The sequence below is a fragment of the Dermacentor albipictus genome, chromosome 3 (assembly GCF_038994185.2).
Source record: "Dermacentor albipictus isolate Rhodes 1998 colony chromosome 3, USDA_Dalb.pri_finalv2, whole genome shotgun sequence".
Lineage (NCBI taxonomy): Eukaryota > Metazoa > Arthropoda > Arachnida > Ixodida > Ixodidae > Dermacentor > Dermacentor albipictus.
In genome coordinates, this window is record NC_091823.1 from 89,160,360 (window position 1) to 89,172,706 (window position 12,347).

General features: G+C 45.2%; 1 protein-coding gene across 1 annotated transcript; it reads left to right on the plus strand.

Moving 5' to 3' along the window:
- The first annotated feature begins 816 nt into the window (after nt 1-816).
- LOC139057868 (putative gamma-glutamylcyclotransferase CG2811) lies at nt 817-7,779 on the plus strand. Its single transcript, XM_070536633.1, has 3 exons — nt 817-1,040; nt 2,709-2,967; nt 6,894-7,779. The coding sequence occupies exons 2-3, from the start codon at nt 2,752-2,754 to the stop codon at nt 7,275-7,277; spliced, it is 600 nt and encodes a 199-aa protein (XP_070392734.1). The 5' UTR covers nt 817-1,040; nt 2,709-2,751; the 3' UTR covers nt 7,278-7,779.
- The last annotated feature ends 4,568 nt before the right edge of the window (nt 7,780-12,347 follow it).

Consider the following 12,347-nt stretch of genomic DNA (forward strand, 5'->3'; position numbering starts at 1 on the left):
ATGTTATTCTATGATTCAGTTTATACAGACGTTATGCGATACACTATGCGTATCACGCAATGTCACGTACTTATATGTCGTGCTCTGTCGCACTATTAATACCCGCACCCATGGGCTACGATTGAGCTGCGCTATTCTCCTGAGAAATATGTACACAAATTGCACACCGCCTTTCAATCCATTTCAAGTTAACTAGGAAGTGGTTACGTAGAATATTCACTCATGATATGAAGTCTTAAAGTCTCATGAAGTCTCATGATATGAAGATTTAAACGGGATTTTATCATGATGTGTCATCAGCTTTCGTGAAAACTGCCTCTAATTTTATTTAGCGCACCCCGTCAACACAGACGACAAGCTATCCTTGAAGTGCGTTTCGTGTACGGCGCTTTGACATGAAAATGCGTGTAAGGTCAGCATACGACTACAAACATTAGGAGGCGGTTAACCTGCTTTCACCACGACGTACATGGAAATTATATGTCCCCGAGCTTTCTTCGTGTCTCAGTTGGTTGTAACAAGCAAAACGTCGGAGTAAACACACTCGCTGCACACGAGTTAGGAGGGTGTGGGGAAGTGCCAAGAGACGCCTGGACGACAGGAAAGTGGCGTCGAAAACATGAAAGCACGCGCACCGCAGCGCCTGCATCGTGCATAACAAGGACGACACCTCGCTGCACGTGTGCTCGTGGCGTAGCCAAACAATAAATCAAGAGGAAAACAACGAATCGAGATACGCTTCAAAAGAGAGCGCGAAGCGAATTGGCAGATAACGCGCGGTTCAAGCAGCCTACAAAAGGCGCTTGAGCCAGACAGATCCGAGAAGCGGAGCAAGGAAGACGCGTTCGCTTGGGTCGGTCGTCAACGTTCGGGAGGCCAACACCTGTCGGAGGGACCCGATCGAGCGCCAATGCATGAGGGTACCTCTGAACTTGAAACCCTTCCGCTCCTGCCACCCAGCAGACGAACTAGAGCCTGCGAGAGCTCGCCTGCCGTCTCCGCTCGTGAAGTTTGTCGAGGGACGCAACACCAGCCAAACTGTGAGTCTGCTGTGACAGTCGCTCTCAACGCTTTGTAGGGACACTTGGTCTCGCTTGTCCCATGCCCTACGCCCTTGCCCTCGCATTTTGTATCTGTGAATATGTTTGTGTGCGGTGATTGTTGCTGTTCCTCTCCTCGCGGACGTTTCTGACTCGCACAATTAAGCCTGTTCTCTGAACCACATCGCAACAGCGGATTTGTCAGCAACCGAGATCACCGCCACTGCTATCTGTGGCAAGGCGCTCTTTCACGTGACACAGCACACGACGTGGCACATAGATGCGCACGCCTTTCGCTCCACGAAGCTTCGCTGAGGAAAGTCTGTGGACCACTAGAGCGGAGCGTGAGTTTTCGCAAACACCACATGCGACTTCGCACGCAGATTTCTCCCATAATCCGAAATACAATTCGGGGGGTATTAGTTTAGCTAAGTGATAAAGGCCTACAAATATTTCGCGCAGTTTTTTTTCTTCTCCTAGTCTGAAGAAAAGACAGTCCCCGATTTTCTGCACTGCAGGACTTGTCTTTCTTTTTAGAATTTATTATTATTATTATTATTATTATTATTATTATTAATATATACAATTCGGGGGGTATTAGTTTAGCTAAGTGATAAAGGCCTACAAATATTTCGCGCAGTTTTTTTTCTTCTCCTAGTCTGAAGAAAAGACAGTCCCCGATTTTCTGCACTGCAGGACTTGTCTTTCTTTTTAGAATTTATTATTATTATTATTATTATTATTATTATTATTATTATTATTATATACAATTCGGGGGGTATTAGTTTAGCTAAGTGATAAAGGCCTACAAATATTTCGCGCAGTTTTTTTTCTTCTCCTAGTCTGAAGAAAAGACAGTCCCCGATTTTCTGCACTGCAGGACTTGTCTTTCTTTTTAGAATTTATTATTATTATTATTATTATTATTATTATTATTATTATTATTATTATTATTATTATTATTATTATTATTATTATTATTATTATTAATGTATGCTTGCGCCAGCACTAAGACCTTAGGATTGTTCCTGGGCACGTTAAATAGATATGACTGATTGACTGGTTGATTGATTTATTCCCTATTGTTTTTACCTGTGTTGCGGTATAAATTGCGGTTGCTAGGTGAATCACTGCGTACTTATTCAGTGAAGCGAAATTCACATTTATTTATTCGTTTATTCATTCATTCCCTGACGTACGGCATGTGAATTAATCCTTCACCTCTTCCTGTTATTTCATGTGACCATGCTCAATCCCTGTAGCCGTACAACACGAGTAATGTGCACGCGGAAAGAACTGCTCCCGCAAATCGCGGATAATTTGTGCCATAGTAACTGTTCTAGCTGCGCACAACTCTGCGCCGCACGTTTGGACATGTTCGGGTGAAACGGCATGTGTGGCGTTTATTAGCCTTCCTTGACCGCGCTCTGTACAGTCGAGTGCAATAGTTTAGAGACCGCGGCCATCAGCCAAAAAAAGAAATGTAATTTCTTCTATCACAGCCGTGCAACCTGAAATTGTATTACTGCATGACGTTGATCATACAGGCGCACGTAGGCAGTACCACTTTATTTTCCAGCCTATATGCTTAAGCTTCAAAGGAGGAAAACAAACTTTAGTGGCACCTCTGGTCCTTATCCTAATCTACGCTCCAACTCCTTTCCGCAGGCAGCTGGATTGAACCAGAGAGAGGAAGAGATCGTACGTCAACATGGACGCGGCCGGAGCGGTAACGGAGACGCAGACGCACTACGTGTTTGTCTATGGAACACTCAAAACGGGCGAGACGAACCACACTATCCTGACGAACCCCGACAACGGCTGCTCAGCGCTGGTTGGCCAAGCGAGGACACTCAAGAAGTGGCCGCTGGTACTCGTGTCCTCGTACGAGATACCGTGTCTGCTGCCCTGCGAAGGCGTGGGCCACGTAAGTATGCCGACACAGGCGCTAACTTCTAGCAATAATTTTATACCGGGACGGACGCCACTTCTATACCCTCACATTTTCTCGCTTTCAAGCACGTGTCTACTGACAAGATAACATGATAGTATGGTAGTACGAGTCACTTTCAGGCTATAGGCAAAAACTATTACGTTTAACGCATGCGCAGGAATTACAACTCTTCTTTATTTATATTGACAAAGACGGCTGGCTAACGCAAGCATTGCCAAAATCTTCAGTATGAGCACTTTCAATGATGAGACGAGTTAATTCACATTTGATTCTCCCGATAATAACTGTATCTTCGAAACGTGGAACGCACCCGCACTTATGACAGCGAATTGCGAGGAAGCACTTCGGCGAAGCCTTGTTAACTTAATTGGAGTGCGGTCTAAGCCTATCAATAATGCATCTACCGGTTTGTCCTATATAACTCTTTCCACGGGGCAATGTGATTCGGTAAATGATGCAGGTCCTACAGTTAACGAACCCTTTTCTGTGCTGCTTTTTGCCCGCGTCCTTTGTTTTACTATATGGTCTTGTTTTTGCCCAGAAGCTGATAAGCTTGTTTGGGGCAGTGAATACGTCAACCTTTCCACGTTGTCCTATCCTCTTAAGGTTATGCGATAAGCGGTTGATGTAAGGAATTACGGCGAAGTTTTTTCTTTTTACCAGACCCTGCGCTGGCTGACGTCGAGGAACCAGCCTCTCGCGACCATGTTGCTCTGACCATCGCTTCAGCAATTGACGCAGTCAAATTGTTTGGAAAACCAGCCTCACTCAACCACACTACCTGTTGTTGAAAACTGGAAGACATTAAATGACGGCACGACTTCTTTAGGGCACGGTTCAAGAACATTTTCGCTATGCCGCTTTTCATAAGCTTGGAATGAGCAGAACTGTACGATAAAAGAAGCTTATTGGCTCTAGGTTGGTAACACCAGCAGATGTGATCGTCAGACAAAACAAATTATAGATCGAGAAAGCGGAGGCCCCTATCCATTGGCATTTCGAAGGTCCCATCAAGGGGACTAAGAAATTCACATATTATGCTTGTAACGCCTTCACATTCTTTTTGAAGACAGTGAGGAGTGCAGTCAACAAATAAAAGAAAATCATCAACATATCGGAATTCTCTGTAAACTGAGGTTCCCCTGAGGTTCTCTAAGGCTAACGAAGCCATCTCAGTCGTGTTTAGGCAACAAAACAGACTCTCGTAAGCTAAAGTTCAAGCAAAAGCTATCGAAATGTGCAAAAAAATGAATCTGAATAAGGTTGTAAAAGGCATTGAGAAGAATAGCGGGTAGTGTTTAGAGGTATTTTTTAGCGCGAAGAAACGCAAAAGTAACATACCTTTCAAGGTAATTGTGTCTGAGAGAGGGACCTGCAGAAGGAAATAGCCACCTACCTGCTAAATACACTTAAATCTTCTTGACATTAATGACTCTTCCTTGTGAGGAGTTCCGACCAAGTTTTAGAATTTGTTAAAGTGCACTCTGACAAGGGGGTGAACGTGTTCTCCGCTTACATAAAATGCCTTTATTACTCTATTTCTCATTCTGACCTGTGAACCTGCATTGAAGAAAGCATTGGCGAATTTCGTGCTGTGTGGTTTTGCAATGAAGCCGCAACTTCTGTTCTGAGTTAATTTGAGCATTATTCAAGCAATATCGGACCCCAACGTTTGTCCAGTGGAATAATGTTCCGTTTCTACAGAAGCAAGGCGTATGTATTGGGTCTTGTTTGGCACCCTTCCTCAGCAACCTGTATCTTGCAAAAGTAGACAGGGTCTTGGCGGAGAGGTTCAGGGGAACCTCAGTTTACAGAGAATTCCGATATTTTGATGATTTCCTTTTATTTGTTGACTGCACTCCTCACTGTTTTCAAAAAGATGAAGCCGTACAAGCATAATTTGGGAATTTCTTAGTCCCCAGGATGTGACCTTCGACATGCCAATAGATAGGGGCATCCGCATTTTCGATCTACAATTTGTTTTGTCTGACGATCACATCTGCTGCTGTTACCAACCTAGAGCTAATAGGCCTCTCTTATCGTACAATTCTGCTCATTCCAAGCTTATCAAAAGGGGCATAGCGAAAAAATGTTTGACCAATGCCCTAAAGAAGTCGTGCCGTCATTTAATATCTTTCAGTTTTCAACAACAGGTAGTGTGGTTGAGTAAGGCTGGTTTTCCAAACAATTTGATTGTATCAATTGCTGAAGCGATGCTCAGAGCAAGACGGTCGGGAGAGGCTGTTTCCTGGCCGTCAGCCAGTGCCAGGGTCTGGTCAAAAGAAAAATACTTCGCCGTAATTCCTTACCTCTCACCGCTTATCGCATAACCTTAAGAAGAGAGGACAACGTGGAAAGCTTGACGTAGTATTCACTGCTGCCCCAAACAAGCTTATCAGCTTGTGTGCAAAAACAAGACCATATAGTAAAACAAAGGACGCGTGCAAAAAGCAGCATAGAAAAGGGTTCGTTAACTGTAGGACCTGCGTCATTTACCGAATCCAATTGCCCTGTGGAAAGAGTTATAGGACAAACCGGCCGATGCATTAATGATAGGCTTAGACAGCACTCCAATAATGTTAACAAGGTTTCGCCGAGTGGCTTCCTCGCAATTCGCTGTCATAAGTGCGGATGCGTTCCGCGATTCGAAGATACAGTTATGATCGGGAGAAGCAAATGTGAATTTACTCGTCTCATCATTGAAAGTGCTCATATTGAAGAGTTTGGCAATGCTTGTGTTAGCCAGTCGTCCTTGCCATTATAAAAAAAAGTGTTGTAATTCCTGCGCATGCGTTAAACGTAATAGTTTTTGCCTACAGCCTGCAGGTGAGTTTTACTATCATACTAGCATGTTATTTTGTCAGTAGACACGTGCTTAAAAGCGAGAAAATGTTAGGGTGTAAAAGTGGCGTCCGTCCCGGAATAGAATTGTTGTGGGAAGTTAGCGACTAAGTGTGTCTATTTTTCTCTTCTGCGTCCTCGTGTTTTTTGCGCTACAAGAAAAATTTCGAAATGGGTCAGTTCTCTTACTTGGTGAAACCGCGGATGGACCAAGACCACTCATAGCCACAAAAGCGTTGCAGAATTCTGACACATTAAAAAAAAAAACTCGATGCCGTCATAACGTCACCTCTCAGAACAGGAGCCCTTTCTGAGTGGCCACTCTTTCCAAACGCCGCATACGGTCGAAAAGCTAAAAAAAATCGAACAGCTGCTGCACGTTTTCACAGGGTAAGGAACCAACGCTGGCAGGCAGGCATGCAGGCACAGGCAGGCCGGGATGCATACATGCATACATACGTACGTACATGCATACATGCGTACGTACATACATACATACATACATACATGCATACATACATACATGCGTACATACATGCATACATACATGCGTACATACATACATACATACGTACATACTAAAGCTGGGCGGTGGCGACAGGTGTCACGTGATCACGAAGGAAAAGTGAGCGACCAGCGAAATTCGCGTGAATTTTCACATATAGAGTGTAAGACCTTTGGTAGGATATTCACTCCCCTCCAGAGGAAACTGACGATTTTTTAAAGGATACCAACCTGTTTTGCTTAACATTCAGCCCTATCCGACCTTTCTTTAGTGTTCACATAAAAAAGTAGTTGGAAATCGGTTCACGTTTAAGCTTGAATATTTAAATACTCACATACAACTAAACACAAACTGACACATTATGGTCCAACTATGCTGAGTTCGGTGCTGGCCCAATTGGCTGTGTTCTATGAAACAAAATAGTCGTTACAAGAGAGGCGACAGAATTAAACACAAATACAGAGATCGATGCTTTTATACTTCCGTGTGTGTGTTTTCTTGTGTTCTCTGCGTGTAGAAATTTCCAGCGTGAACCATATTATTTCATGTGCAGGAGATATGCGGCGAGGTTTACAGAGTGGATGACCGGATGTTGGACGTCCTCGACCATCTCGAGTCGCACCCCGACTTCTACGTCAGGTCGCACGAAGACGTCATGATGCTGTCGCAGCCGAAGTCGACGGATGCGAGCATCGAAGGAACAGCACCACGATCCGAAAACTCATCATCGACTGAGGCCGGCGACAGGTGCAAAGCGTGGATCTACTTCGTACGCAAATTCGAGCTAGAACTGCTCTCTCTGCCGAAGGTGGCGCGCTACAGCCGGAAGCCGGGCATCGAGTGGCCCGAGCTTATCGGCAACAAGGAGCAAACGCGACGCTTCCTGGACGGCGCGTTTCAACACATCGCCGCAAGCGACAGCTGCAGCAGCGGCTAGAATACGTAAAAAAAAAATCATTGCCCTTTCACTCTGTGAAGAAGGGTGACCAGCGAAGCTGTGAATGTGGGCCCCTTAATAGCGAACTGCACCTCCACCGCGGGTCGGCCCGGTACTGCACTATCTTCCGGATCGGTCCATGTATGAGGAGGGCTTAAAGCCTGCTTCACCTCTGCCGCAGGTCCGCCCGGCATTGCACTATCTTCGGGATAGGCCCACGTACGAAAAATTGTTGGTCTATGTCCAAGGAGACAAAATGCGCCAGAACCTAGCCATAGACAGCTTCGCTGTAAAAAATAGAAAAAAAGGACCTCAATTGAACGTTCTACAGAAAGCCCGCACAGACTTTCTTTAACGTAGTTTATGTAATACCTACAATCGAACGCCGTCACAAACAAAGCCTGTATACTACGAAGTGACGTGTATCGTTTGTCCCACCTGACATGTATCATGTATAAAAAACGTCAACGCCTTCTGTGCGAAATAAACCAAATGTACGTTGTTAGCAACCTCCTGGGAAAGCCTGCACTATTTTAGTGTTTTGATTATTATAGTAATTACAACTGATTGTTCAGCAAACTTTAATTAGAACTGTATGTTCCCATGTCAACGCAAGGTTTCGACAACACATGTGGAAACGTTACTTTTGCTCTCACTCTCTACACACAAACACACATGCATGCCAAACCATGTATGCAACTTCGCTAGAGATGAGCCTAGGTGCGTAGAAGGGTTAGTTGATATGAATTCTGAAAATAATATGTTTAAGCATCCTCTGAACGATACAGGTTCAAGAATGTCAACTATGTCATCATTTCCATACGGTTTGTACTCGTGTATATATATATATATATATATATATATATATATATATATATATATATATATATATATATAGTTCCTTACACAACGAGGGTCTCGAATCCGGCACCAATGATGCCTTCAGGTAGCATGTGTGGGTTTATTGACCAGTTGCCTTCACCTAAAAAGTTCACGTACTCGTGACGCCTGCGGCAGAAAGGATGTTCCACATCCGCCGCCAAGGTTTGTGAGTGGTAGCGCTGGCTAACACTCCCAAGGTTAGTTCCAGTAGTAGCACATAAATATCCCAGAAAGTGCATGGGAAAACGGTGCCGGCGGTAGCTCAATTGCTAGAGCATCGCACGCGCAATACGAAAACGTGGGATCGTTCCCCACCTGCGGCATGTTGTTTTTATGCGAAGCATATTACGAGAGCTCAACCCAGCTCCTCAGGCGCGGCGGTGTCGCCAAGGTCGATTCAAATAGGTCGCGAAGCTTCGGGAGAAAAGCGGTTCAGTACAGATTGTCACCGACATCAGCAGGGGGGGTTATGGGAGCAGCGATTGAAGCGCGACTATGTTTGGAGGGAACAAACATCGGGAAAGAAAAACGCGTTTTTAATTCAAACGAGACAGTTAGATTTATTCAACGAAAATAAAATTCCTAGTCAATTTTATATATTCGTGATGAGTTAAGAAAATACGTTTAATTTTATTGCTGTTAATAAAAGCATTTCTTTTCAGCGCCCATCGCTACAGGGGGCGTTGACGCCACCATCACTCGCAGTGCAATGCACGTCTTGAAATGGGCAGAAAGGCGCACTCGTATCACCTGTTGAAATACGCCCCCCTCACAATTTGTGCTTTCTTGCTTGTCGAAGTTTGTCTGAATTTGGTGACGCGGGTAGCTTCATTGCTTCTTAATCTGTTCAGTCAAAAGTAGTGAGTTACGACCGCCAGATAATTGTGTAGTTGTTTTCGTGCGACTGCGCTGGCCGACTGGCTTGACATCCGACAATAGGATCAGCACTGCACACCTAAAGCTTTCGTCGGCCTCCAAAGAAAGTATGTTCCGTGCAGGGATGCGATTTCGACAACCGTACGGCTGGCCTTTTCCTGCATCGCTTTCCACGCTGAAAGCTCGAAACGCCCATCAAGTCGAATGGCGGAGCACTTGAATATTCAACTCCAAAGGAAGAGCAACAAAACAAATTTCGCCTCTTCGAAAACAAAATGACGTCACTTCTGCTTTTAACGGACATGGCGTCACGTTATTTTTTCTTCCGCCGGAAGTGTTCCCACCACATACAGATGGCGCTAAGCCCCATGAACCGGCGATAGACCGCCATGTTTTGAACGTATGGGCTCTTATGGAAGCTTCGCTACCAGGTATATTTACCTTGGTGTCGCCTTCAATACCACGTGACACCGTGACGTCACGACAGAGGAGAAACGGGGCTCCAACTCGCGCCGTCGCGGCGGTATATAAGCAGCTGCGCTTGCCTCTGCTATACACTCACGAGGTGAGATGCCTTCTGGAGACAGAGCTGCTCGTTGGAATGAGAAGCGAAGGTTGCGGCGTGCTACAGAGACTGATTTTCTAGGTGGCTTTGGCTCAACTCTTGCAAGATGGGCTGGGTGGGAATCGAACCAGGGTTTCCGGAGTGTGAGACGGAGACGCTACCACTGAGCCACGAGTACGATGCTTCAAAGCGGTACAAAAGCGCCTCTAGTGAATGCGGTGTTGCCTTAGAAACGAGCTGTTTCTAAGGCTCAGGCGTGCGTCGCTTGCTCAGGCGCACATTTCGTTGCCGCGCCGAACGCTGCGTTGCTCGACGCTCACCGCGTCCAATGCGGGGCGTCCAAGGCGAAGCAGAGTAACGCATGAGTTGTTTCTTCGTCTAGCCGAACCAAATATAGCCAAGCAACAGCAGTTCACCAGGCTAAACAGTGGTTCAACAACTAAAATAAAGGCTAGTATGCTTCGCATCCTGGGCTTAACCTTACCTAAGCCACAGCCATTTTTTTTTTGCGAAGCATATTACGAGGGCTCAAACCAGCTCCTCAGGCGCGGCGGTGTCGCCTTGAATGCCACGTGACACCGTGGCGTCACGACAGAGGAGAAGTGGCTTTGGCTCAACTCTTGCAAGATGGGCTGGGTGGGAATCGAACCAGGGTCTCCGGAGTGTGAGACGGAGACGCTACCACTGAGCCACGAGTACGATGCTTCAAAGCGGTACAAAAGCGCCTCTAGTGAATGCGGTGTTGCCTTAGAAACGCTCAGGCGTGCGTCGCTTGCTCAGGCGCACATTTCGTTGCCGCGCCGAACGCTGCGTTGCTCGACGCTCACCGCGTCCAATGCGGGGCGTCCAAGGCGAAGCAGAGTAACGCATGAGTTGTTTCTTCGTCTAGCCGAACCAAATATAGCCAAGCAACAACAGTTCACCAAGTGGTTCAACAACAAAAATAAAGGCTAGTATGCTTCGCATCCTGGGCTTAACCTTACCTAAGCCACAGCCATTTTTTTCATCCGCTTTCATTTCCATTAACTTAACGCACTCAGTAACCTCCATTAACGCACTCAGTAACTTCCATGCTCGCCAGGGCTGGTCTCCCTACGTTTGCTGTGCGCAGGAAAATCGCGCGCTTTAAGTTTTTATATCAACTCTATCACAATAAGCTGAACCTGAATTACAGTTTGTATTTGAAGCCTCCTGGAAGGGTTTCACCACGAACTAACCACAATTACGCTATAATGCCTTATGTGCCAAGAGTTGATGTCTTTAAGCTCTCTTTCATTGTCAAGACAATTGTTGAGTGGAATAAATTGAATTCTTGTGTGTTTCCGAGCAATAACAGGGTTGACTGTTTTGAAGAAAACTTGACTGCGTTCTTTGCGTGAACTTTTTGCTCTGTATTCCCACCCTGTGAGCCCTGCCTCGTCGGCAGGGCTCACAGTATTGGAAGTAAATAAATAAAAATAAATAAATCACCTTTTTATATCAATTAGTAAGTACAAGTAATGTCCCCTGTGTTATCTTTGGTGCCTTGGTTTGTTGACTTCTTATTATATATATATATATATATATATATATATATATATATATATATATATATATATATATATATACGCAGTCGGGGTTGCCATATTGACGCTTCTCGGAATTTTTAAACATCACCTGTCGTAGATACCTGTCATCACCTGTCTCGTCCTTGTGCTCGATTATTCAGAGTGGCTGAAAATCAATCTAGCTCGCATCAGAAATTGAAGCAAATATTCAACTAATTCACAAAATTTATTAATTAACTTGTGAATTAGTTACTTTACGGCACATATGGCAACTTACGAATTGTAGCCGGCGAGTTTCCAAGGCGTATCCATTCGGAACGAATTTCCCGAATGACACCAGTTTGGAGATATAAGCCACCAAACTCGCGACAAAAAAGCGCTATTGTTCCACTTTGTTTTTTTTTTATTTACAAATCGCTCTTTTATGCATTGAAGCACAAAAGTAACCGGAACGCTCCCGTATTTTGTCCCATACTATGCGAAATCATATCTCGAAATTGTAGCTCACGGCGCGCTAATGGAGACGACAGGTGAGATAGAGAAGACCGCTCACTGGTGCGATAACGACGTCTATACTTGAAGGATTCTAAAAATGTTTGCTGCAGGAGAGTCTTGAGGCGACGTCCTTTAATAGTGAGGCCATTCCATGATAAGTGAGAAAAGTGTTTCACGACCTCTAAGTAACGCGCATACTAGGCGCCGCTACGGTCACGTGTGTAAGGTTACGTTGGATCATGTGACCGTTTGAAAGGAGAAAAGCAAGAAAGAAAGAAGAAAGAAAGAAAAGATGCAGATCCCACGCATTGTGGGAATCGATTAAGCGAAGCTTTGTATGCTGTTTGCGTTCATCAACTTTATTTGACGGTGATATATCGACGGCATACGACAGTCATGACGGGATGTGAAATGTTACCTTGCCTGCTCCGCTTGTGTTTGTTGTTCTTGCCCCGCTCGAAGTTAAATGCGAGCCTTCGACTCGTCGGCACTAAGTGCACGCTTCGGTACCATTCTAGGTTGTAGCGTTGTAGCTCACAAAACTGCCTTCTCTCGCTCTCTCTCTATTCCCTCGCAAACATTCTCCCCACCTCCTCCCTGTCCTGTTGTTGCTGTTGCGTGTGAGCGCGGAGACAAGCGCGGCAGGTTCTGCACAGCATTTGAGAGGGGTCACGCTAGTTAGGCGTCCAGAGGGCATTGTGCAGA

What these genes read in the sequence shown, in the direction of transcription:
- LOC139057868 (XM_070536633.1), top strand. Translation starts at nt 2,752, where the DNA reads ATGGACGCGGCCGGAGCGGTAACGGAGACGCAGACGCACTACGTGTTT. An exon ending in CCTGCGAAGGCGTGGGCCAC is followed by an intron (nt 2,968 to 6,893) that starts GTAAGTATGCCG and finishes TTTCATGTGCAG; the next exon opens with GAGATATGCGGCGAGGTTTA.